The sequence below is a fragment of the Anas acuta genome, chromosome 13 (assembly GCF_963932015.1).
Source record: "Anas acuta chromosome 13, bAnaAcu1.1, whole genome shotgun sequence".
NCBI classification, from domain to species: Eukaryota; Metazoa; Chordata; class Aves; order Anseriformes; family Anatidae; genus Anas; species Anas acuta.
In genome coordinates this window covers 19622910-19647872 of record NC_088991.1, presented here as the reverse complement: position 1 = coordinate 19647872, position 24963 = coordinate 19622910, and the positions used below count along the sequence as shown (strand labels likewise).

Below are 24963 nucleotides of genomic sequence, written 5' to 3'. Positions count from 1 at the left end.
AAAAGAGCAGGCGAGAGATGGGAAGCAGAGGGGCCAGTACAGAAGCGCACAGACCCAAACGGGACCTGCGATAGCAGTCCTGATATGTGTTTCTTTGAGGATTTATTGAAGACACACTACAGTAATTCTGGTAGAGCCTTTGAATAGCGCCAAATGCCCAAGCAGTCTGTATTTTGGCATGGGCCATTGTGTCACTTGGAGAGTGGCTTTCACAATGACACATATTTAAAAGTCAATGCACTGTTATTGTGCAGTAACACCTGCCCATCCCACATGTCTCTTCTCACCTCTCCAAGTGACAATCCAAGCGAGGCCGCGTTTATCGGGCCCATCGGCAGGAAGCAACGTGGCTGCTCCAGCCCCGCCTGGGCACCAAGGTGCTGCCTAATTCACGTACACCAAGTGAGAGAAACACAAAGGCAGAATGAAAAGCATCTTCTGCAAGAATGACTGCAACAGAGTCTTTCTAACATTTAGAGGAGCCTCCACCTAAAGCTGGAACTTAACCCACTCCTTGATGTCTGAGCTGCCCCTGTCCTGCCCTCGCTTCTCTCCCCTCTCACTCCCCAAGATAAAGTCTCCACACCAGCAGCTTCCTGCCTCCTCTTCTTTTCCACAGCCTTATCTTTAGCTCCTGATTCCTTCCAGTTAGACCGCATCAGATCTAAGTGTCTGCCTTTGCTTTTACAGCATACGGGTGCACAACTCTGTCACCTGCTGCTGAAGGCCTTCCCTGCCCCTTGTGCGGTAGGGTGCTCTGAGAGCCCAATCTTTGTAGAATTGATAGATTTTTGCTTCTGACTCAACCGAAAATGGCCCTCAGGGGGCAGAGGCAGGAGCTTTGTCTGAGACCCCTCACGGTCTGTGAGGGTTTTGCTCGCCCTTTTGTGGGAGCTCTGAGGAGCCGCGCAGCACCCGGCGCACCGGGGTGCCCGCATCGCGCACACTTGGATTTCACCCTCCCTGAGGGAAGGGATCCCTGACGCAGATTTTCCTCGGAAACCGCCCATTTCAGCAGGGCTCGCTGCTTTTCGAGGCTGTGAGCCCCGGGGCCACCGCCCCTACGGCCGAGCCCAGCGCCTCAGCGCAGCCCCTTCCCTGCCCGCCCTCCATCCCCTGCACGTCTCGCGTGGTTCGTCGGGAACTCGCCTCGCCCCTTTCTTTCTCTCTCTCTCTCCCCCCTTCCTTTTGCCTTTATTTATTTATTTTCTCATTTTCGAAACCATTCTCCCCCTTCTTCCGGGCCGGCTGGCTGTGACTGCCGCGGCGTGTGGTGGGGCGAGGCGGGGCGAGGCGCAGCCTCCTCCCTCCCTTTCCCTGCCTCCCTCCCTCCCTGCCTGCTCTGCCCGGCTCGGCTCAGCTCAGCTCGGCTCGGTTCCACTCCTCACACACCCACCCGCCCTCCCGGCTCCCCCTCAGCATGGTTATCAAGGTCTACATCGCCTCCTCCTCCGGCTCCACGGCGGTAAGGGGCTCGCCGGGAAACTTGCGGGGGCTGGGAGTGGAGAGGGGGGCACGGGGGGAGCCGTGCTCGTGGCCCCCGGGGGGGCTCCTGCTCCTCGTAGCGGGTGTAGGGCGGCAGCACGGATCCCCTGCTGCCGTGCCCATGAAGTTGAGGGCCGGGTTGTGCCGCCCGGCTGGGTGCTGGGGGGCTGCTCCGCCGCCTGGCGGGGGATGAAGCGCGGCCGGGAGCCGGGCTGGGCACCGTGGGGCGGCAGCGGGCTCGGCCAGCAGGCTGTGTGTGGCCGTGTGTCCGTCCCCGTGTCCGTTTGTGTCCCCGTGTGTCCCCTCTCACAGCAAAGCCAACACAAAAAGTGCGGCTCTGCCCCCGGGGCCAGCCCCGGCTCAGCGGCAGCGCCCTGAAGATTGCCGGATTTCTCAAGGAAAGATGCTTCGAGCCTAAAATCCAGGGGGTTGTCGCATTCAGCGTCAGTGTGGAAGACTTGCAGGATGCCCACGAATGCAGTCAGAGATCGGAGACTTCTGCTGAGCCGCCGGCTTCGTGGTGCCCGGCCGTGTCAGCGTGCTGGGGTGCAGGGACCCAGCTTCCAGAGGCCGGTGACAGCCAGGAGGAGGAAAAAAAAGACACGTTTTACACTGAATTCTCCTTCCCCGGTTAGCACAGCTGCTGGTCTCCAGCCCTCAGCAGCAGAAGCAGCCAGGGGTGAGCTGTGTGGCTGGGGGCTGGCGGGGGCAAGCCCGCCTTGGGCTCTGCTGGGGGAGAGGAGCAAAAACTCATCCCTTGGGCATCCCCACGCTGCTTCTCTCCCCCTGTCCTTTTTTGTGGTCTCGGTGCCGCTGCTGACGTCGACACACTGATGCCGGTGTCAGAAAGCCGATGATTATCTGATGCTGGTCTTGAAAGTGTCCTGAAATCCTGAGTGGCTCGCTCATGAGGGGGGGTCAAAAGGATTTCCGCTGGCTTGTTGCAAAATTATCAGCGAGAAGGGAAGAAGCAGTCATTAGCAAAGTGGAGATGTAATTCTGCCTTCCTAATACAGCTGTTAATAGGTTTCCAGTTGACAGGCTCTCTTGCTGTAGATTCTTATCGGTGACCCCTTAATGGCAGTTATTGATTTTGGGTTTGCGTAGCGACGCCAAGCTCCAGGGATACAGCCACTGATCTTGACTACATTTACCTGGTTTTAAACGAGGCCTTTAATTATTTGCTAAGTGGTATCTGCGATGGCGTTTTGTCTGTGTGGATTGTGTGTGTCACGAGACGTGGTGTGAACATCCCCTTCCCTGCCTCTTAGGGCCCCTCGTGCATCCTTGCTGGTGGAATTTGGCTATTAGCATTGGCGTGGTCTGTTTGTATGAAATGTAAGCAAAACAAACACGTAATCACCAGTTTTATTACATATGTATGCCCAAGCCCAGGTCCAAAGCGAGTACAGCTGATGTGGTGTCGTGGTAATGAGAAGGATTTGCACGTTCCCGGTTTACTCAGCACACCAAGGGTGTTTCTGTTGGCACGGCTCGAGCCTACCTCACCGGGTGGCTGTTTTCTTTCTGCTATAAGAATTTTAATTGATGCTTCAACTTAAAGCAGAACGGAGAGGCACCTCGCTGAAGGGAAAGGTTGAGCATTCGCCTGCAAGGCGCTCGATGGGATCAGTCATTTTCCTGTCCCTTAAAGAGGTGGCTCGCACTCCTGCTACGATGGCTTGGTACCGCCAGCAGCACCCGAGGTGGGGTTACTTTGGTTTTTTGAAAGCTAAATTTGCTTGAGTAAAAGCAAACCAGCAGTAAGTAGAAAGGCGTCTCCTTCCTAGAAAATGACTGCCTGGTTTCTGCAAGCTGGCGGAGCTTTGGTGGGGCTCTGGAAAGCGTTAGCTCCCACCGGAGGGGACGGGCGGCTGCTTCGCACCTTGCAGCCTCGGGCTGTGAGTCTTGGAGGGTGCCCAAATTTTGTGGTCTTCTATGGCAAAGGAATACTTTGTTCTGCAGGATAATTTTCCATATCATATTTTATAAAGTGTTTCCCCGAGGCGCTGTTCTCCACAATGTTTATATTCGATAGCGTGTATCTGTGAGGAGGAATTGCTATGGGATGTTGGTGTCTAAGCAGAGGCACCTCAGAGTGCGTTTCAAGGGATTTCTGGGGAAGTACTTGAAGCCTTGCTGTTAATTCCTCAGTGCCCGTGTTGTGCGGTGTCTCATCATGGGTGGCACTGTGCAAAGTGTGACAGAGCTGCCCAGCTTTCAACGCCAGGAGTTGGGAAGTACCCGGCCTTATCTCTGTTGTGCTGCGCTGGTTGCAAAGCCCAGTGTTTGCTTTTTGCTCGTGGCTTTTGCTTTATGCACCAGGTGGTGAAGGTAAAGGTGACTGTGTGTGATGTGGTTTGTTGCTCAGAGCCAGAGATAACCGAATGTACCGAGAGTTTATCATTAAGGACTCTGGCAAGCTGTTATAACTGCAGTCCTGGTCCAGCCTGCTATTCGGATTTCACCCGGGAAATCAGAGCATTGTGGCTACAGCTCAGTTTGAAGGCTGAATTTGGAAGTCCTGAACCAGCAGATGCCCTTTTCCTTCGCTCTTGCTCAGGATGGACTTTGTGCCGGTGAGTCCCAGGCGGGAATGAAGCAGCACGGGTGGCTGTAAGCACGGCGAGGAGCTGCAGGCACCGGCCGCAGGAGTCCAGAGCCCTCCAGGAGGCTCTCCGAGGGACACACAGCCCAAGCGAGCAGCGTTCCTCAGTGCGAGGCGGTGCTGGAGGCCACGAACGTGAAATGGCAGCCGCAAATGCCACATTCAGGAGCGCCCAAGCGTTGACTCAAGCAGGCTGCGAGGCTGAATTTGGCTACGGGCTTCTGTTCAAATCCTTTAAGAGGCAAAAGGAGGAGAGGCCAGGGAGTAATCGCCTCTTCTGCTGCGGGAAGAAGAATGTGGGGACTGAAGAGGCTGAATTGCTCTAGTCTGTGATTTACCCCGTTGGCATTTAGGTACTGTGCTCTGTTTGGGGAGGACGTTGCTGCAGCTTCCCTGCAGCACCAGGAGAACTCGTGCACGCCTTCCTGAAGGCAGCTGGACTGCTGCTTCTGTCCACCTCCTGCGGAAAGGAGCCAGCTGCTTAAATTCTTCTCGGGCTCATTTGTTGCCAGCAACTGCACCGTTTGAGAGCACCGGTGCCCTGGTGTGAGCTGCGGCAGCGTGTGGGAAGCCTCCTCCTGTTTGGATGCTGTGCAGCTCCGGATCCGGCCCCCGGCACATCTCAGGCTCCTGCTGGGTAGGGGTGGCTTAAAGAGGAGAGGAAGTCTGAGTTTATTTTTTCATTTGCAGAGTCAGGGATGGGAGAGTTTGCGGCTTGGTGTTTCTTTTGTGCTGTTCTCTTGTTTGGGAAAGGGTCCGGGTCTCCTTCCCGCCCGCCAGGAAGCACAGAGGAAAGCAGCCTGTGCTCTGCCGTGCCAACGCGTGCTAGCCATGCCGCCTACTCTTCTTCTCTCCTCCCCAGAAGCACCTTCTGGTGGTGCCACGGATGTACAGCTGGTGCTTTGGGCTGGAACTGAGGCAGAACAGCTCAGAGGCAGAACAGCAGGGCTGTCTGTACCCACCTGCTCTCTCCCTGCTCATCTTCAGCAGCTCGGGGCTTCGCGAGGGCTGGCGAGGCTGCTCCCAGCTTCCGCAGCAATCCCCCAAAAGTGACAAGCGGAGCTGGCTCTGTGCAAGCAGCCTTGGGGATATCCTGTGATAAGCAGACTTCATCTCCCCCTCTCTCACTCTTCAGAACAAGTCTTGTTCTGGATTCGAGCTCTCAGGGTAGGAGACACGATGCATGACACGAATCCAGCGAGACAGCCGGGGTGCCTTCCATCTGTCTGGTGGCCGTCCCTTTTTTTTATGTCATTGTTCCAAACTCTAGATAAGTCGAATGTCTTTCTTCAAATGCGGCATTCAAATCCCTAACTCAGCCAAAGATTAAATTGGTTGCAGTTGTTGCCAAAGTTGTAATGGATCGAAACACAAAACATTCTACCGTGCTTAACTGCAAGCGGTGCCTGGGATGATGCTCCACAGCTGCGGCTGGAAGGGGTTTTGTGAAGACTGCCTGCCGGCGGTGTCTGCAGCCAGCACGGTGCTTGTCCCCAGGCAGGGTGGCAGGATTTGTCCCCTTGTGCTGCTGGAGCAGGAAGAGCTGGCCCAGGACAGAGGCTGAGCACCCTCAGCTTGCCCGGCTCCCCCCAGGCGCGTCCGTGCTCAGCACTTCTGCAGCATTTGCAGAGCTGAGCAAGGAAGTCCCCTTGTCTCGAGGCATTAAAGTTATGCTCAGAAGATTCCTACAGAATTGGCATGCGTGTAACGAGTAGAGGATGCCAAAACCAAGAGCCTCTGCAAGGCTATTATTACCGCTCATTCCTCCCAGAAAAAGAGGGAGCAGGGAAAGAGACAAACGGAACCAGGCGCACATTGATAGGTATCAGCTGTTCAGGCTCAAGACAGCCCTAAAATAGTCCCTCTGTGATAGAGAGGAGGGCTGAGGACGACGGGCTTCCCATCTTAGCAAGAGGAATGGGGGCTCTGCAGTTCGGAGCAGCCCCAGCTCCTGCCCTGATCACTGATCTGAAGGGGCTTTGTGTGCCCCACGGTGCTCCCACCCTCACAGCAAAGCTACATTTCTGTAAGCCCAGCTGTATTCGGTCTGGGATTCAATGTAAAGCACCTTTCTCATCAGATACTTCATCAAACCCAAAAGATTTTTAATTGTAACGCTGCTCTTGTTCGTTCCAGAGAAAGCCTCTGTCCAGGAGCGCAGCACGGCAGGAGGCTGCCAAGCCTGGATTTCAGAAGGTGGGCAGGGGAGGTTCAGGCTGCCAGAAGAGAACATAAAGAAAGGGTCAACATCAAGCTGCAGCCTGAGGCAGAGCTGATGCTGTCTGAGTGCAGCTGAGGCAGCCTTTGGGTTCTGGCTTACAGCTTGGTGTTGGGCTTGGTTTTCCTTGTGAGCAGTGGATGTGATTTCTTTCATTAGCTATCTGAAGGCTAATTTTATTTGGGCTCCTTTTGCACACGTGAGTACCGCCACGCCTGAAGTTTTGAAGGCGCTCGAGCGTAGCATTTGAAGTATTACCTGCCAGAGGATTTGCTGTTTGAGCTGGTTGAAAAATCCCCTATCAGTGGTATAAACAGCAGGTGAAATGTTGGGAGTTCTTAGGACCAGAGAGAGCAAAGTTAAAACAGTAGCACTGCGTGGATCTGTGGCAGGTCTGTGTCTTTGTTAGGCCAGGACAAGCAGTGAACAACACCAGAAAAGATGCTGGGGAGCGTGAGGTGAGCACTGCACGAGGACAGCCAAATAAAGTGGAGTTCAGTAGCAGAGAGAGGGCTGAAAAAGCACAAAAAAAGAGAAAAACCACGTCCAGTGGGGGAGAATGAAGAGGAAGTGGTTGCTGGTGACTCCTTGCAGCACAACAACGGGGGGAGAGCGGGGAGAAGCTGGGTGCCTCCTTTGGCAACGTGCAGCTCGGCAGAGAAACGCCGTGCCAGAGGGTGTTGTGTGTGGCAAAGATCGCCCAGGTTCAGGAAGCAGCGAGACAAATGAAGGGGGAAAATCTACAAAGGGCTATTAGGGCTATTAAAGGGAATGACTACACCTCTGACTCAAACTGCGTGTTACTGAGGCTGGGAGAGGGTAACGTGGGGTAGTCGGCGTGCTCAGTCCCTTGGGGTGCTCTCCCCTGGAGCCTGTGGCTGGCGGAGGCAGGATGTCGGGGTGGACAAGAGCTGGATCTGACCCAGCAAAGCTGTTCTGTGCTCGGATGAAACTGGCTCTGCTCCCAAAATTATGTTAGCAGTGTGCGTTTAAAATATGTGAGGCTGTGTTGTCCGGGGAAAAAAATGTTTGACGGAGAAGAAACGTGTGTTTGTGTTTGGGATTTTTTGGTTTGCTTCCAGTTTGGTGTTTATTACAAATACCTGCAGGTCTAGCACTGTTAGCAGGCTTTGTAGCTGGACGTTTCCTTCAAAATGTAACCGGGCTGTGACTGCGTTGCATGCAGACAGAGCGATGCGATTAGGATCTTACCTCTGCTTCACAGACTCCGAGACGCTTTGAGAGGCTGCAGACATGGGAGGAACTTTTAACCGTATTTGTGCCCTGTATCTTAGAAACCAAGAAGAAAATAGCAGCGGTTTAATAATAATTCTCCCCTTGCTTTCCTTCTGAGCAGCTGCAGTTCAGCGCAGGGCTGTCAGACATGCCGTAGGAAGCTGCTGGCTATGCAGTAGCAGCGGGCAGACACCGAAACCTCAACATTTGGGCACTGAAAGACTTTGCCCAGGGAAGCTTTGTTGTTAGGTCTTCTTTTTAACATCAGAATGAAATCCTCCAAGTCGGGGCTGAGGTGTTTGGCACGCAGCAAACAGAAGGGTTTGATGCTACAGGCAGGTGGTTCCTAAACGTCGTGGGTTTGCAGCACCAGCAGCAGATGCTGATACACCTCACGTTTAGGGCTAGACAGTAGGGCAGATTTATCAGAACCCCTACAGCCGTAGGTCAAAAGGAATTGGCAAAGCCCAGGTTTGCACTTAAAGCCACGTTTTTATGAGAGTTGTGGTTTCCAGGCAGGTTTAAACAGCGCGTCGGTGTGCACCTCGCAGGATGAACCTTTGGCAGCAGGAATGTCACTGGGAGCTTTGCCACGGACTCCAGCGGGGCAAGGTTTTACCGGGGAAATCCTTAATGCTGCTTATTTGAGATCGCTGCTGTGTGCGTGGTGCGAGGCAGCTGGCAGAGAGGGCCAGGAACAGGTAACTCGGGAACTCAAAATACATCCCAAAGCTTTCTCGGGGGACACGGATGGAAGTGAAGTTGCAATGAAGCTGATTTATGGGTAATAGATGTAGGATTTTTTTTCCCTAGGCAGGAAATACAGTATTTATAAGTAAAAAGGAGGCACAAAATAAAACGGGGCAGGTTTGCAGTCTTGCTTGCTAGCGACCTGATAATCCTGGTTAGGAACTGCAATGCTTTGCCCTCCCGCAGCGCAGATAAGCACGTCTCGTGGTTCTGCTGGCTCACTCCGCGAGACCTTTGGACCCGAGCAGTCTTTCTCTAAATTTTGTTTCCTTTCACCGCATTAAAATGTGTCGGGAGGTGGCCGAAGGGCTCCGCTTCTCCTGCAGGGGACCCAGGTTTGAGGTGCACACGCTGTGAGACGCTCGAAGGAGGTCCTGAAGGCTCTGCGGGGGATGCTCGCTGTAGGAATTGACACCTGCACCAACTGAGGAGCAGCTGGATCCACGGCTGGGTCTTTTGTGGGAGCAGGATTAGCAGCATTGAAGGTGCTAGGACAGCCACGGTGCTGCCAGCAGCCGAGCATGAGGCTGAGCCCGAGGAACACGAGGGGAATGCAGCTCGCCTGGCTGCTCGCCCAGGCCCGGAGAGCTCCGTCCTCCAGCACGCAGCAGCTGGGGGCTTGGCCTTTCCGAAAATGAAACGCAGTTTGTGTTTGTCTCAGGGCTCGGTCGTGGTATGCGAATGCTAGATTGCACCTCCCTGCAAGAGGAAGCCTGTGGTTTTTGAAAAACAAGAGAAGCAGGGTGATAAGAGAGACCCCAAAATGTTCCGGACATCGTGGGTGGCTGTGGGGTGGCCCCGGTCGTGGTGTGAGCAGTGCCGTGCCCTGCCCCTGGGGTGGGATGGACGGTGGCAGCTCCCCGTGGCTGTGAGTGGGAAGAGCTGGGGGGAAGGACCTTACTGTGGTGGAAAAATGTGCTGTTCCTGGAATTCTTCACTCCAGGATGTCTCCCGAAGGGTGCCCCACAGAGCTAAGCCCCGATGCCAGCTTTCCAGGCCGAGGCAGCAGAGGTGGCTATTTTTGATTAAAAAAAAATGATCTTTATCATCTTCAAAGAATTGATTTGGTTTAGTATTCGCATAGCAGTCATGCAAAAGACTTCTGCTGTAGGATGCCTCTGGTGTGTGAGTTCTTCGAGGGCAGAAAGTGATGCAGAAGCACCTTGGGTGTGGAGCAGGATCCCTGGGTCGTACCATATTTCTTCTTAAAGCAAGTTGTATTTAAAGGCCATGAATGCCTGGCAGTACAGAGTCAGTGAAACAGCAATTTGTGCTGTAAACCTTCAGTCTGGGCAGTTAATGTTTGTCATCTTCTGGGGAGTTTTTGGCTGCTCACATAATGCTCAGTGTGATGGCCTGGCTGGAGATCAGCCTTGTGTGTCCATGTTTAAAGCCTGCCTGCGAGGCTGGGCTGGGCTTTGTTTGGTCCTGGTTGCAGGAACGGCCAGAAACGATCCCTCACCCAAATACCAAAGCAAACAAGTGATTTGGAGAAATAAAATTACTGCTGACAGCTTAGGGGCGGCAAAAGGCACACCCAAAGTCACCCCAGGAGTCTGTGGCAGAGGTGGCCTGCCCTGAAGGGCCTTACTGCTCCTCCGCCCTGCCAGACCTCCTCCTGCCTGAGGATGTGCCACGAGCGGGCTTCTGCCTCCTTCCTCCCCCTCTGCTTCTGCTTCTTTACCCCCCTGGAGCTGGGATGCTGTTTCCAGGGGCTCTTTGGGCCTTTGGGGCCTGCCAAATCCCACGTCTGCAGCAGGAAACGACGGCGCGTCATAACCACGGGGCTCCTCATGTGCTCCTGCCTCATTAATGGCCAGCCAGGGTAATGGGGCCTGTGTTCCTGCAGCTTGAAGCTCGCTCGCTGTTGGGTTTGGAGCAGGCTCCCATCCGAAGCAGAGCTCAGGCCTGTAGGGTAGGGGCAGGGTGATCCTCCCTCCGCTCCAAACCCCGCAGCTCCTGTCCCCAGGGTGATCCCTGCATGGGCTACCTGGGGCTGCACGGCCTTGAAATAGGGAAAACTTCTTCAAAAAAGCAAAAGACGTGAGAGAAATGTGTGCAAATTGTGGCACCATGAGCTATACTTGTGCAAATATTTGAGTATTTTCAGATTTGTGGTGAAACCTCACAGTCATGTTTTGCGTTACCTCTATTCTTGGAGTACTTCAGCAGGCTGCGGCTGCCCCAGAGAGGGATATTTGGCATCCTGGCTTCCACACTGCTTCCATTTGGCACTTTGCAGAACTCACAGAGGCCTCTAAAGCAAACGCTGGAGGGATGCTGCTTCTTTTTTTGGTGAGGAAACACATCCTGACTAAAGAGAGGGTTGGAGTTGGCACATTGCACCCAGCCTGCCCGCTGTTCTGTGAGTTGAGACGGAGGGCTCGTGGTGAGCTGGACCCGCAGGCAAGACCACCCGGGAGCTGCTGCTGTGGTACATGGGCCTTGGTTGTCCAGGAACGTGAGAAAAGCAGCCACAACCACCTGGGGGGCAGCAGGTATGGGGCAGAGCTGAAGGAGCGCGCACGATGTTGCCCTGGTTTTCATTGGGGCCAAGAAATGAAGAAAGCTTTGCTTCTTATTTTGGTGGCTCCAGCAGGAACAGAGCTGGGTTTTCACCTGACAGAGATCATTTCCGTGCCCTGGAGCAAACCTTACGTTGATTAAAAGGGACTTTTATAGATCATCTTCAGGTCTTGTTGGTGGTGAGGTGTTTGGTGTGTCGGCGATGCAGGAGCACCCCAAGAGCCCCTGGAGAAGCAGGTGTAAAGGGATGAATGGATTCTCACTCTGCTCTCCCAGGTGCCTGGATATTATTTGTTCAGAGCAGAATTTGGCTCGAGATGTAATGCAGAATTAATCCTTCAGGTGCCTTCACAGAAAGTAAGCTTAAAACCCATTAAAAAGTCATCAGGCCTTCATTAGGCCGCGCGGCTGCAGCTGCTTGCCAGGAGCCGCGAGGATATAAATAAGGAAACGCTCCTTGTCCTCGCGCTTGACTGATAGCAGAGGGATCTGCTTCTGGCCTCTGCGGGAGGAAAGCAGCCGAGCAGACCTCTGATATGGGGCAGCCACTCGGTTCTGACACGTTTAGGGCGTTTTGGTGCCTTTGCTTTTCCAGCCTGACCGCAGCAGAGCTGGGTGGCATCGGCCGTCGTGTGTCAGAGCAGCGCGGCCTCTCCACTCGGAGCTTCTTGCTGGGGGATTTAGCAAAATTTCAGGCCTCGGGTTATTGAATGAGTGCACTTAAGGTGGTGTTCTAATCCATAAAAGAAGCTTTTAGTTTTGCTCTCGTGATTTGGCTTTTCCCTTTCTGTAATTTCCTACTTCTGGAGCTCATTGCGGGCCAGTTTTGGGCAGAGCGAGTGCAGACAGAGCCCATCCAGACACGGCCTCATTTCTGGAGGAAAAAAAAAAAGAAGAAGCACGAGTACAGTATGAGCTTTTCCAGCCCCTTGTGTTTGGTTTGGGTCACATAAGTTCGTGGTGGTTTCAGTGTTTGTCCTCATCGTTCCTTGCAGAGCAGCAGGCCAGTGCTGGAAGAGCCGCCACCGGCCTTGCTGCGTGTCGCGCGTGGCTTAAAATAGGCAGACAAAGAAGTGGCGTGGGCTCTGCGATGATAATTGCCCAGACCTAAAAATAGGAGGATGTTCTACCAGGCAGGGGGAAGTGAGAGAGACACCCGCAGGCATCCCGCAGAGCTCTCATCAGGCCTTCGGTGCTGCGGGTGCCCTCCAGTTTTCCACCCCTTGGCCGCAGCTTGCAGCGATGGTGGCCACCAGAGCTGGCACCTCTGAAATTTAAGGTGATACAGGGAAAAAATCTGCTTTGTTTGTGTGAATGGAAGCAAGGAAGCTTGTGTATAAACACCTGCATCCTGAAATGTTACAACAGAAACACAGAAAACTCTAATGGAGCCTGGGAAGGAGCCTGCTCGGGGGCGTGCTGTGGTGTCTTGGCTGTAGGGTGTGAGCTTCCAGGGGTTTGGCTGTGGGGTGTGAGCTTCCAGGGAAGCACAGCGGGATTCCCCAGCCTCGAAATGCTGTGAGGAGCTGCCCAAAAGGTACCGGGAGCCGAAATCCCCACTCTGCCTGCAGCTGATTTCCAAGCATCAGCTTCTGCCCCAGCAGCCTGCATGAGGAGAGCTGTTACCGTCAGAAATGTTAAAAAACAAGCACACAAAAAAACAAAGAATGAACTTTTTTTTTTTTTTAAATTCCAAGAAGCAGCCGTGAATAGCAGTCGTGTTACCGCAGGCACGTGAGGAGGGAGAAGCTGCTGCTGGACATATTTAGCCTGCTGTCTGCGCCGGGCATGGGCAGGGCGAAATAAAACAACGGGGAAGCTCTCGGCTGCTCTGGGAGGGGGCACCCGTTCGGTGTAAGGGATGAGTTGTACCTTTGCAAAAAAAAAAAAAAAAAAAGTGTTTTTTTCCCTGCATGGAAGTGAGGACCCGGGAATGCCCCGCGCCGTGTGCCAGAGCTGCTCACTGGCTGAAGGCAGTCGCAGAGCTGGGGCCGAAGGCTCCGAGGGCTCCGGGGGCCAGAAATAGACTTCCAAAACACGACTCTGGGCCAACGGGGAATTTATTTATAAACTGAAGAAATAACCAGGCTTAAAAACAAAGCCCTGCTTGGCCAGCAGCGCAGACTAAGCTATTCTTTTCCCCGCCTGTGCCTACGTACACCAAACAAGAACCGTCTTTGAAGCCCTTTTCACCAACGCATTTAAACAAGGCTTTCCTGGCAGCGGGGCACCGGCAGCTCGCAGGACCCCGAGCATCACCCCCAGCCCTCCAGTCCTGCACAGCCCAGCTCCCTATGGGACCTGATCCTATGGGACCTGCTCTGGGGAAAGTTTTGGCAATCCTGGCAGCTTTACATCATTTTCTTTCACTGCTGCAGGTGCTGGGATTGCTTTGGTCCAAGGACTCATCGGTCGCTCACCCCGCGCTGTCAGAATCCTGCTGGTCTGGGCAAGCTGCTGCGAGTGGAATCGCTTCCTTGGAAGTGACCCCAAATGACAGGGCCAGGCTTTTACTATAGTTGGAAGTGTTTGCTAAAACAAACAAAGCCTTGGATGGCAAATTGATGCACGTGTAGGTGAGCCTTGGTGGGAGAATGCCAGATATTGGCACTCTTTTTTTAATTAGTAAAGATTTGAAGGAGAAAAACCATTTTGAGGCGGGAGTGCCACAGCGTTTTGTGGGAGGTGCTCTGCCCATTTTGGGGCTGAATTTCCATTTTTGATGGACACGATTTGTTGCCCAACATCACCCAGCTCTGCTCCTGACAGCTTTGATGTGGTTTTTCTTGCGTTCCTGCCGTCATCCAGGGCTGCAGCTACCTCCTGGAACAGAGAATTAACTTCTGGTGTGGGTTGCAAGGAGGGACAATAGTTGTTCCTGATCCTAGCTACTTTCATGGGGTTATTTTCTGCACATTCTCTGTTGAAAGGTTGATCTTTTATGGCTGTCTTGTAACAGGAAAGGAAGAGAATCTTGAAATGTGAGAATTTCTCTCAAAAACAAACTGCTGGAACCATGAGCTTCCAGTCTGCTTGTGAAGGTTTTGTATGCAAAAGGTTCCAGGTTTGTGGTAGGAGTTTGCTTAACCTCCGGTCACTTTCCATAAAGCCATTTCTCTTCGTGGAGCAGACACTGAAGCCAAACCTGAGTGAAAATAGATTAATTTGGAGGAAGCTGGAGGGAGCTGTAGAGGAGCACCCCATTAAGGCAGTGCCTGTCCCCCTCCGTGCTCCATCCCAAGCAGGGGCAGCAGGATCAGCTCCCAGGCTCCTGTCCTTGGAGCTCCTGCCCTGTCCAGCGAGACAAAGTGCCCCGGGGCACCTGCAGCTCTGTTTTAGGCGCTTCCCTCCCCGTGCCTGAGATAAATGCAGCTTTTCGAAACAGAACCACGTAAAGCAGCCCTGTAACTGTCCTGCCCAGGCAGATGGTGGAGCAGGAACCCAAATGCCACATTTGCCTTCCAGACGGTGCCTTTTCTAGCAGAATAAGCACAAGGCCCTCTCCAGGAGCTGCTCACAGGCAAGCCAAGAGGGTTTCACTGCCCCTGCTGCAGTCACGAAGCGGGGGCCCCGTCGTGCTACCTGTCGCTGAGCAAACAGCTCTGGCAAGCCAGGAGGTTTTTTGTAAGTTAAAGAACTGAGACTAATGGGAGCTGGCTTCATCCGTAATTCACAGCTGGTGGGAAACGGTTAATTAAAGGGTAATTAGGTAGGGAGGAAGAAGCCTCCGTTTATTCCCGGGTGGGTCCGTGGCCTTGAGCGCTGGCTGCCGGAGTTTACAACTGCAGGGACCTTTCCCGTACTCCAGTCCTACGGAATAGCTGCTGGAGGAAGTGCTGCCTCCTTTCTCTTTGACCTTTATAACACGATGGAGAAAAACTTTCCCCTCCTGCTCTGCCCCTTGTTGTTAAAGGCAAACGAGGAAGTCTCGTACCGCTGGGTGCGAGCGTGCTGAGAAACGCTCTGGTGCACAGCCTGTGACATGAGCGACCTCCTCGGGGCGAGATTAACCTGGCCCATTTATTTATTTTCAGCCCTGATAAAAAAAATTTGCTAATGCACGGCAACGTTACCCCGTGGGATCCTTCTGCTGAGAGAAGCACACCGGGAGGAATCCATCACCATGGCTCCTGCGCCAAGGGAGCTGGAGGGAGGCCCCGTTGTGCCGTGCTGTGATAGACACACGGGGATCTGTCTGTCCTGGTTGCTAACAGACCTCTCTGAAGGGAACAAATTTCCCATGAAGTCCTATTTTTCCCTTATTTCCCTGGATGCACACGGTTATAATTTCCCTTACGGCGCTGAAGTGGTGCAGAGGAAGAGCAGAGCGTAAGCAGAACGTCTCTGCCCCAGGAAGTTAATAACTCACGTTATGACAGTAATAAAAATCACCTTTCCTGTCCATGGCCAGCACAGTTTTTGTTTCACAGATCCCACTTCTGGCTGGGGTGCCGTGGGAGCACGCGGGGGATGAGCTGTGTGGCTGTGGGGTCTCACCCCAGAGCTCTCCTGCAGGCAGAGCTCGCCGGGTTCTTGTCCAGAGAACCAGGACCCAGAATTGCTTTGGGACCTGACTGCTCGGTGTGGTCTGTGTGGGGCAGCTCTGGGTTTGGCTGTGCAGACCCTGCAAGTTCACAGCACTGTACAGGGGCAGTGCCCCTACCCCAGCCCGTTCGATCCTATTGAAGACAAGTTAGGGGATTTCTTGTGAAAAGAAAAATGCACGTCACCCACAGCCCCTCAGATGGGGCTCTTTAGAAGATACTTATATTTTTTTTGTGAGAATTTTCCTCAAGTTTTCATTTTCAGCCTGTTTTGTACCCCCCCCATTTCTGCACTGACCCCCAGAATTGCAAAACCACCAGCGTGGCGCGACTGATGTTGTTTCTCTCCCTCCCTCCCATCTTTCCGACAGATCAAAAAGCAGCAACAAGATGTTCTAGGGTTCTTGGAGGCCAACAAAATTGAATTTGAGGAAAAGGACATCGCCGCCAACGAGGAGAACCGCAAATGGATGCGGGAGAACGTCCCAGAAGACAGCCGGCCCGCCAGCGGCAACCCGCTGCCACCGCGGCTCTTCAACGACAGCCGCTACCTCGGGGTAAGGCTTGGATAAATGTCACCTCCCCTCGGCCCCGTCCTCGTGCTGCCTTTTTGCAGCACTTTATAGGAATCTGGTGGCGTTGCAGCAACCTGTAGCCAGCTCAGAGAGCCGCTCTGCCCGCACGGGGCTTTGCGTGGGGATTTTGGATCGCTCCGGTCTGCTGCTCATCTCCCAAAAGCTGTGCTGCTACGAAGCGGTGCCTCCCATGGCAGAGATCAGTTTTTTGATCCTTGGGACGAGCTTTTGGGTTGTGCTGGCAGAACAAAGCCCGTTGCGGGCCGCTTGCTGCAGTGCTTTGAAAAGATTAAAAATCATGTCGCGAATCCAATTCCTGCCTGTAATTATTTTAATGCTTGATCAAAAGTATGCTGCCCTGCAGCACTTGTACTCAGCAGGCCATGCTTGAATGATTATTAGATTAACTGTTAATTTTATTTTTAAAACTTGATATCTTCTGGAGGGAGCTCACAGCGGGCGTTGTTCTGGTGCTGTGGCTGTGTTTCTAAGTCGTTTCAAAGTCTGGTCCTGAGCTCCAGGTCTGTCATTTGGAATCTGCCAGCTCGGAACCTTTGCGAGGTGATGCTGAGGCCAGTGGCAGAAATGATTTGCAATGCACTGCCATTTTCTGTGTGCTTGTAAGAAAAGCAGAACTTGAAATAGTTCCCACAGTGAGTTCATGTGCCTCTCGGCTTGCAAAATTATACTGATGGCTTGGACGTGGACAGAGCTCGGCTTAGAGGGACAAACGTGGCGATTAATGGCCGTCTGCAACCAAAAACAGAGAAGGGGAGAGTCCCTGCCTTGTGATTATTTCACCCCCCCAATTTTGGCAGGTGCCACTTCCAACTTTTGCAGTTTGGTGAACTGATGTAGCTGGGTTCAAGTTACCAGGTTCAGCTTTCCGAAAGGCAAAAGTTATTTTGAACCTCTTCATATCTTCATTTGCTTCTCCTCAAGCATGAACTTCCTTGTCTGTCCCATCGGATGGGGTGTCAGTGGCAGAGGTGGGAGCCAGCTGAGTGTTACTGGGCTGCGAGCTGGCACAAACCCTGCCCCTTCGGCACGGGCATTCCTTTCCTGCTGGGTGCCACAAAGCCGCCTGCTGAACTATGCACCGGCCAGATAAACACCTCTTTGTCATCCAGCAGCCCCAGCGTATAGCAAGCACTGCCCCCAGAGGGGCTTCGGGAGGATTTAGCACAGTCCCACGAGTTTCTATCAAACCTGCACCCGAATGCTTGGTGTGCAAACGGAGCAGGACGTTGACATCCCTGATCTTTAGGCTCCAGCGCTCAGTTCTCTCAACTTCCCTCTGTTCTGGCTGCACCAGCCCCTTCTGAGAGGCGCCCCTGCCCCGAGCACGCCGCAGCTCCTGCAGCCCTTGCTGTTTCAGGCTTGCAGCAGGCATGTGGAGCGCCCTGCCCTCAATGGCAGCTCCCTCCCAGACTTCAGCCCCTGACTGAGCCTGCTCCGAGCTGCAGCCTCCCCGGGGATCTCTCTGCCAGGACTCCTGCAGCAAAACATTCCCCAGCAGAGCTGCAGAAAGCCCGAGCTGCTGCTCCAGCTGTAAGGCAGAAAAGGGAAGACATAGGTCAGGTATGTGCTGAGTTTGGAAACTGGAGCTCGGGAAGTATGTGGTAACTCGGGCAGTAAGTCGACTTGCACAAACGTTTTGGGCTGATTTGGTCAGTATTTGGCAACTGCTGTTGCTGAGCCACACTGGGGTTTTTGGCTCACAATTTCCTCAGTTAGCAGGCAGCTAAGCCGTGCTGTTTGTAAACCACACACAACTGCATTCTCCCTCAAACACTAAGAAGTCAGAGAAGGGTACTCTTTAGTCTTTCATTGTTTTCACCTTAATTTTCTTGGGAAGTGGCTGTGTGCATATGTAGAGCAGCCGCAGTGCCTGTGTCAATCCAGTGCCAGACAGCGAGAGGCAGAGCCCTGCACCTTTTTGTGGGGCTGATGCTGCAGCAACCACGGTATGTCTTCAGCACGTGAGTAGGACGGTTTGACAACAAGCAGTCTGCCCTGATTTCGTTTGTTTGTGTAGGCTAATCATTCAGGGCAAAGTGTGACTGCTTTTCAAACAGTCCAAACCCTACGGCATCAGTGATTTCGCATCAGGCCACAGGAGGCAGTTTGTTCAGTGCAGGTTGGGTACCACAACAAATTGTGCTCTGATTATTTCTCAAAATTAACACTCCTATCTTTTGTTTCCTCCCCCTGTCCCTCACCCCCATCATGCAGGATTACGAAGCCTTCTTCGAAGCTCGAGAGAATAATGCGGTATATGCGTTTTTAGGCTTGACTGCGCCACCTGGTTCAAAGGTAGGTGTGTACACTGGTCACAGTAAACCACAACCTGTATTTTACACCTTGTTCTTTTCTGCTCCTGGCAGGATATTTCACATGTTTCTGTGGTTGTCCCAGTGAATCTCCCTGCTGGCCTGATACTCAGTCTCCAGAGACCAGCTTTTAGGCTTCTACATCACAGCAACAACACGCTGTTGTTGTGTGCTGGTTTGTTTGGAGGATGCTCTGTTCCCTGGAGGTATCTTCCTCCCCCTCCTTCTACCAGAAAAACTCCGTGTTCAGTACTGATGTTCTTTTGGTGTCCTCACTGTGGAGCCACCCTGCAATTTTCCAAGTTAATGGAAAAGCTTTCATCGCTTTAGAAAAAAAAAAGAGCTGGTTTGAGTTCTTCACTAGTATTAATTATCTGTTTTACCATTGGATTTTATTCTTTTTTAATTGCACAGTCCTGGAACAAGAGAAGAGTAGTTCATATTTGTACTGATGAATGCACAAGAAATTTGGATGAAAAGATATTGCCACGAAAAAACAAATTACTTCAATTCAGTGAAAAAAATATTAATGTGAAGCTTTGCTGAGACTTTTGTACTCGAAAATACCTTGAAACCAGAGTCACTGTTTTTGAAATAATCTGCTCTTACTTCAGAGTAATTTTTTCCCCCAGCTTGTTATCTGAAGCCTTGTTTTCCTTGCCAATTACAAAGTGGGCTGCTGCTCTGCGGAGGCAGTGGGCTGGAATTCTGCTTTTGATTTTGATAGGATAGGACAAGCCTGCTTTATACGTTTCACTTGAGGGCAGCAGGATCCTCCAGGTCACTTCGGTTTTCTTGTTCCAATGGATAAACACGCCGTTTCCTTTCAACTTTAGTCATGTAAGAGTTGAAGGTCACAGTGTGCACATCACTCAGAGACCTAATTTTAAAGGTGGATGGTGATCAGTTAGTATTAAGCATTAGAAGCTGCAGGTCAGACTGAAGCAGACAGTTTGGGGAGCCAAGCTAATTCTGGCGGTAACTCCACTAACGAGTGGGGCAGTGAGGAAATACTCTGCCTTGTACGGGGCTGCAGAGAGCAAATCCTAGGATGTGTGCCCCAGCTGCACACAGTTGTTTAAATCCTGTTTAAATTTCTCAGAATATCTGCACAGTGTTACATGAAAGAGAGAGCAGGATGGAGCCAAGGAGAGAGAAAGCAGCCCTGGGAGTACAGGAGACAGGAAAGCCCTCACATTTCCCATCACATGCAAGGTCTGGGAAGGGCAGTGGTCCTGGAGAGCAGTTGGTGCCGTATCATAATGGGGTCATCTGTCTCTGTAACATTTATAAACATCAATTCTTTCCTGACCCGCTATGTGGGTGCTCTGGCAGGAACAGTCTGCTCGGTTATTAGCTGCTCTGATTTGTCCTAAGGGAAAAAGAGGAGTTCTGAGGAGGAAGAACATGACCACAGATGTTCTCTGCTGTGTTTTCGCACTCCCTGCTGCAGCTCGGAGCCAGTGAGGGAAACCTTTACAGGAGCACCTTCGTGCCCAGCACATTCTGCAGTTGTGCTGGCTTTCGGTATCCATCCCACAGTTACATGATGCAAAAGGCAAATCAAGCGGATTGCCCGCTGCCAAGGAGGAGGAACTGATTTGTAGATGCTGCAGTTGGCATTTAGAGCAGAGCTGCGCGCCGCCGGGCTGTGCTGGTGCAGTTAACACCATCCTGCGTGTTGCTAGGGGAAGGGAGAGGAGCGGAGGACCAAGCTGTGTGCTCCTGCACGAGAGGATTGTCTCGGCAGCAAACTTCCACTAAAGGTCCTTTTCCATCAGTTCCCACTGATTTGGAAAGGTGATTGCGAATACAAAGTTCCAGCATTAAAGCTAAAGAAAATGAAGAGAAGGGCTCAAAAACGAGCATGGAAATGCAAATCACTATTTCTTGAGCCTGGGTGGTTTGTTCCTGGGAATGAGAGAAATGCCAGGAATCCTTCTCAGCTCAGCAGTGCCTGTTTTGAAGAGATTTATTTGATCCTGCATTTTCTAAGCAAAAAAGGAAAAAAAAGAAAGAGGCTAGGTGTCACTTCTCTACTGCTTATGACTGCTAATGGAGTTGTTAGGAAGCCAGGAGAACCATCCCCTCTTTGTTACCATTTCAAGAAGCACTTGTTTATTTTTTTTTCCTGGGCTTTGTTGTCCTCTCTTATCTCTCCTCCCCTATCACCTGCCTTTTCTGCCAGGAGCTGACAGGGTGCCCAGGCACGAGCAGCGAACAGATAACAGAGATAGGCCTGGGGCTTCCTGCCCCGCAGGCTGGGCTCCCTGCCTGCCTCCCCTCTCCCAGCAGTCTTTCAGTCTCTCAGAAGTTCCCTTCTTAGTCCTCCCTCTTTTTTTTTTCTTTTTATTGTTTTTGTTTTCCATACTGGCTCACATTAATAATGATGTTGTTAATCCGTTATCTTCAGTATTTCTGTGCAGTCACCAAAGCAAACAGCTTCATTACGTAAAAGCTAGATTTAGCAGATTTCCTTTAAAATAAACCACACTCTCCACCCTGAAGGGCCACAGCGAGAGCTCAGTGACTCTGTTCATCCTTCTGTAGGCCACGTTGCTGCTAACAGGTCATTAAATTAATCTCCAGTCAGAAGGATGCTTGTGAAAACCATTTTCAGGAGAAGAAATTCCTTGTACCTTTCTTCTGTGATGTTATTTTCCCATTTGTGTGACCACCTCACGAAAACCAAAGAGTGAAAAACGCAGGCTGTTGTTTTTGAAGGATTGCTCTGAAATGTACTGAGAAATGTTAGGGGCTTCTGGTGTCTGCTAAGCTGCTTCATCTGCTCCTGGATCTCAGTGGCTTCAGAGGAGTGTTCTCATGTAGCTGAAGGGCACCAGCTCCGTACCAGGTCCCTGAAAGAGCTGCAGGCTGGGCATTGGGCACGAGGAGCAGGTGGCAAGCAGCAGCCCTTCCCAAGGAAGGCATCCCTGCTTATCAGCCCCATGGAAGGCAAAAAGCTCAGTGGTTACTTCTGGTAGTTTGGTTGTGTTTAGTTAAAAATAAATAAATAATAAATTATCTCTCTCCCCGTACCTCTTCTTCTTATTTTTTCCCGATGTGGAGGCTCTTTTCTTATATATAGAATGTAATATTCTTGTCTATCCCTAGTTCTTCCAAAGGTCTTTGATCTCTAAATAGTTCTCATGTCGTAACACAAAATGAGGCATACTCATTTTATCTGCTCTCCTGTTATAAACTCTCATGGTCAGAACCGGCCCTGGGTGTGCATGCCAGGAGGCAGAGGGAATGTGAACAACCAGCACATTCTTGCAAGTCCTGCTGGAGCTAGGTCAGAATTGGAGGTAAAGCCAGTATGGTATGGGACATGGTTTGTAATGTAATTGTAGCCAGTGGGGACTCTTTGAGTTGGGTTCAGTGCTGTTCTCTTAATCATGTACTACTGCAACTTTCTTGTCATGTGCTGGTGCCTAACACAGGTATGTGTAAGTTACCATCCTTTACAAAGTACTAATTTATGTATTTCTGTTCTGTTTCAGGAAGCTGAAGCGCTGGCAAAGCAGCAAGCATGAATTTCGACTGCCTTAAATGTTCTGTAAAGGGAATTTCCACAGCTTTTTATAAAATAGTAAAATTGTCTCTGCTTCAAGAAATATAGATGTGATTTCTAACATTTGATTGGTGCTTGCAGCATTCACCGTATATACTGCAAATCTGAACACGATACGAAAATGTGAACATAAAGGTAGAAAGCACGGGGTGTTATTACCGAGTTGTACGCATAGGAAACTGAAGCAATTGGACACGAATGACTTTCACGTAGTTTAAATTGTCTTGGCAATTCGTCTATTTCGTGTAAACTCCAAAAAACTATTGTACTAACAACACAGATGTGGTTATACCTAGGGATCCAGCTATTTAAAATATGGAAAAAAAAAAAAGCACCAGTATCTCACACCTGGTCAGATACCAACTTAGTGCCTGAGTTGCCTCAAAAACATTACGGAAATACACCGTGATTTTCAGCCTCTTTAGATTCTGGTTTCGGATGAAATTGTAGGTGGTGTTGTGTAGTGTAACCATTGCAGTCACTTCTGCAAGTTATGTTTGTTCTTTTGTAGGATGGGTATTTAAGATTTGTATTGTAACACGCTGTACAGATGATAACAAAAAAAAATGCCATTTCTCATTTAAGTGATCCATGTGGGCTCTTTTGACAAAGAAAAAGGGATTTGGGCACTGGACAGCCTTTCCACTGGCAAGCTGATCAGGACAGGTAGCTGCCTGAGCACGCCTTCAGTGCGTGTCTGTGTGCAGGAGTCAGTGCACATCGAAGAAGTATGTCCTAATTCCCAGGCAATGTTGCAAATAAGCCAAAATGGCCAGAAATGGCATTTCCTTACCTGTGTAAGGGTGAACGCCTTTAATGTATTTCTCTACAAAAATACCAATTCACACTGCTTATAGTATTAGGCATCTTAATGCATGCTCAAGTAGTCAGTAGATTAAAATAGTATTTTTTCAAATCAGCAAAGTTAAATGGTTGAACAGTGAGAGCTATTGTAATTATCCAAGTTTTTTTTTTAAGGTTTAACAACTTATTTCCATTGCTATTGCCATATCATGAGGCTATTACAGGAGCCGCGAACCTATTCAAGTGTCTTGTATTGGTGAATTTACCACGTGCAATATTAACCTGTCTGCCCTCCCAGTGCTCGCGAGGTAGCCTGGATTTCTTGGCCGTGTTCTGCAAAAACACAAATAATTACAAGTGCCCTAAAGGATAAGAAACAGGTTTTAAAAATGTGTGGGTAATTTAAAATGCATTATGCACCACATAATGTACTTATCCCCCAAACGCATCAAAATACAGTTAGAAAGGTAATTAGGCCTTGCTGTAATTAGAGGATCCTTCTAATTGCTCTGCGCACACACATTTTGGTTTTCTTTGCTTTATGAAGGAAGAGAAACAGGTGGCACAGTTCAGCAGAAGGCTGCAGCGTATCGTGGCAGCGCGGTTAATTTATGTTTATGCTGTGCGATGGACGCAGCGCTTCTTCAAGACGTTATGAAATGGTTCAAGGTTCACGGTTTGAAAGTCTGACATTAGGAGCAGGGTAAAAGTAAAAACCTGGGTTTACAAAGATGGTCTAAAGTGCAGTAATTAAACACTTCCTTCACATTTCTTTGGGGCTTTTGTTCATTCAGGGAAAGTGCTTGTTTTGTCAACATCTGTTAAAACAGAGCTGCAGCTTTTTGCTGTGGTTGGAGCACAGCTCTGCTTCGAGAGGGTTCGTGAGGAAACTCCCACGGATGTCAGAGTGATCGGGATCAAGCGCAGAGCCAAGCTAGTTAAAATCATATGTATTTCACATTTTATCTCTTCTGATTTGGGAGCCAGGGAGTTGGTTTGGAGCTTGTGCTGAAAAAAGCAAGCACGCCATCAAAATATACATGGATAGATTAATGTTGCCTTACCTTCAAGATTTACACACACATTTGTGCTTTTTCTTTAACAGGCTTTATCGGTGATTACTGAACTTTTGTGAAAGTTGTTTAAGATCTTGTGGAAGTTGGGTTGCTTTTTAAGCCCGGTGTCTGATTTTTGTTGTTCACTGTGATTTCACCCTTTGAAACTGAGGTGATTTTTCTTTCTTAACACTGGTGTAATCTTTTTTTCTGTCTAACCCAGTGGTCAAGTTTTTGAGAAAGTATTTGAGAATACTCTGTGAAATCTCGTGAAGAAAGTGGAATTTGACACGCGAGTCATTTATCCACCCATGCTGATTTGCTGTGTTTCCTGTGAAAAGAAAGTAAGTTTTGTGAACTACAAGGCATTATTTTGAAGGAGCTGTAACTGAAAGTCGCTGCCAAATCATGTCAGCTCAGCGACCCAAAACATGCTGAAACAAGGTCAGCCTCTGTTTCTGATGGTCAAGAAAACTGCCAAGTTAAGAAAGCAAAGTCACTTCCCTCGTCGGGTCCCCCATCCTCGCCATATGGTAGCGTTCAAACTGTATCAGCATTCCTAAGAGAGCTCTGTTGAGAAAGACTGAATTATTTCTTTGTCTGGGGAACAAGGCACCAACACAAACTGAAAAATACCTAAAATATTTCTTTGTTGTGGGGCTGTGTGTAAAACGTGCGTAAACTTTGATGCGGATACCTTGCTTGGGTTTAGGAGTGCTAGGAATGTGTTGCCTACCTGCTATTTTTCTAGTTCATTTACCTGTCTTAGGTTAATGATGGACGCAAGAACTGAATTTGTTCGTTTCTATTTTTTTTTCCTATGTAGATGGCCGGCAATGAGGATTTAACTTGTAATATTAACCATTCCTGTATCATTCCAATAAAATTGTTTTAAATGCTTTCTCACACTATTGACTTTTTGTCTTTTTTTTTTTTTTTCATGTTTTGTTTGTGGTTTGAAGTGGTCCTGTGAGTTTAGAGAAGTGTAGTCCTTGAATGAAAATATTTGACTTCAAAGTAGGGGATCTACACAACAAACTGAACGTTAAGCATCCACTGCTGCACGTTCAATCTGTTGGATCTCTCACCTCTTGCGGCTAATGGGTTTTAATTACTTGGGACACACCTACACAAAAGGAAGTCTTTGGAGGTTTGGGGGGTTTTAGGAGAGCACTGAATACACTTTAATTAAGCTGCTTTCCTCTTCTTTCCCTAAGGCAGTTACAAACTGAAAGCGGACAGGGCAAATCAGCTG

General features: G+C 50.4%; 1 protein-coding gene across 2 annotated transcripts; it reads left to right on the top strand.

Annotated features, from left to right (window-relative positions):
* The first annotated feature begins 1184 nt into the window (after positions 1–1184).
* SH3BGRL (SH3 domain binding glutamate rich protein like) lies at positions 1185–24616 on the top strand. 2 transcript variants are annotated; one of them, XM_068696673.1, is made up of 4 exons: positions 1185–1465; positions 15739–15924; positions 18178–18258; positions 21779–24616. In XM_068696673.1, the coding sequence occupies exons 1-4, from the start codon at positions 1421–1423 to the stop codon at positions 21809–21811; spliced, it is 345 nt and encodes a 114-aa protein (XP_068552774.1). In that variant the 5' UTR covers positions 1185–1420; the 3' UTR covers positions 21812–24616. The 2 variants fall into 2 exon arrangements, with proteins under 2 accessions (XP_068552774.1, XP_068552773.1); XM_068696672.1 differs by lacking the exon at positions 1185–1465 and adding an exon at positions 4665–4730.
* Positions 24617–24963: the final 347 nt, after the last annotated feature.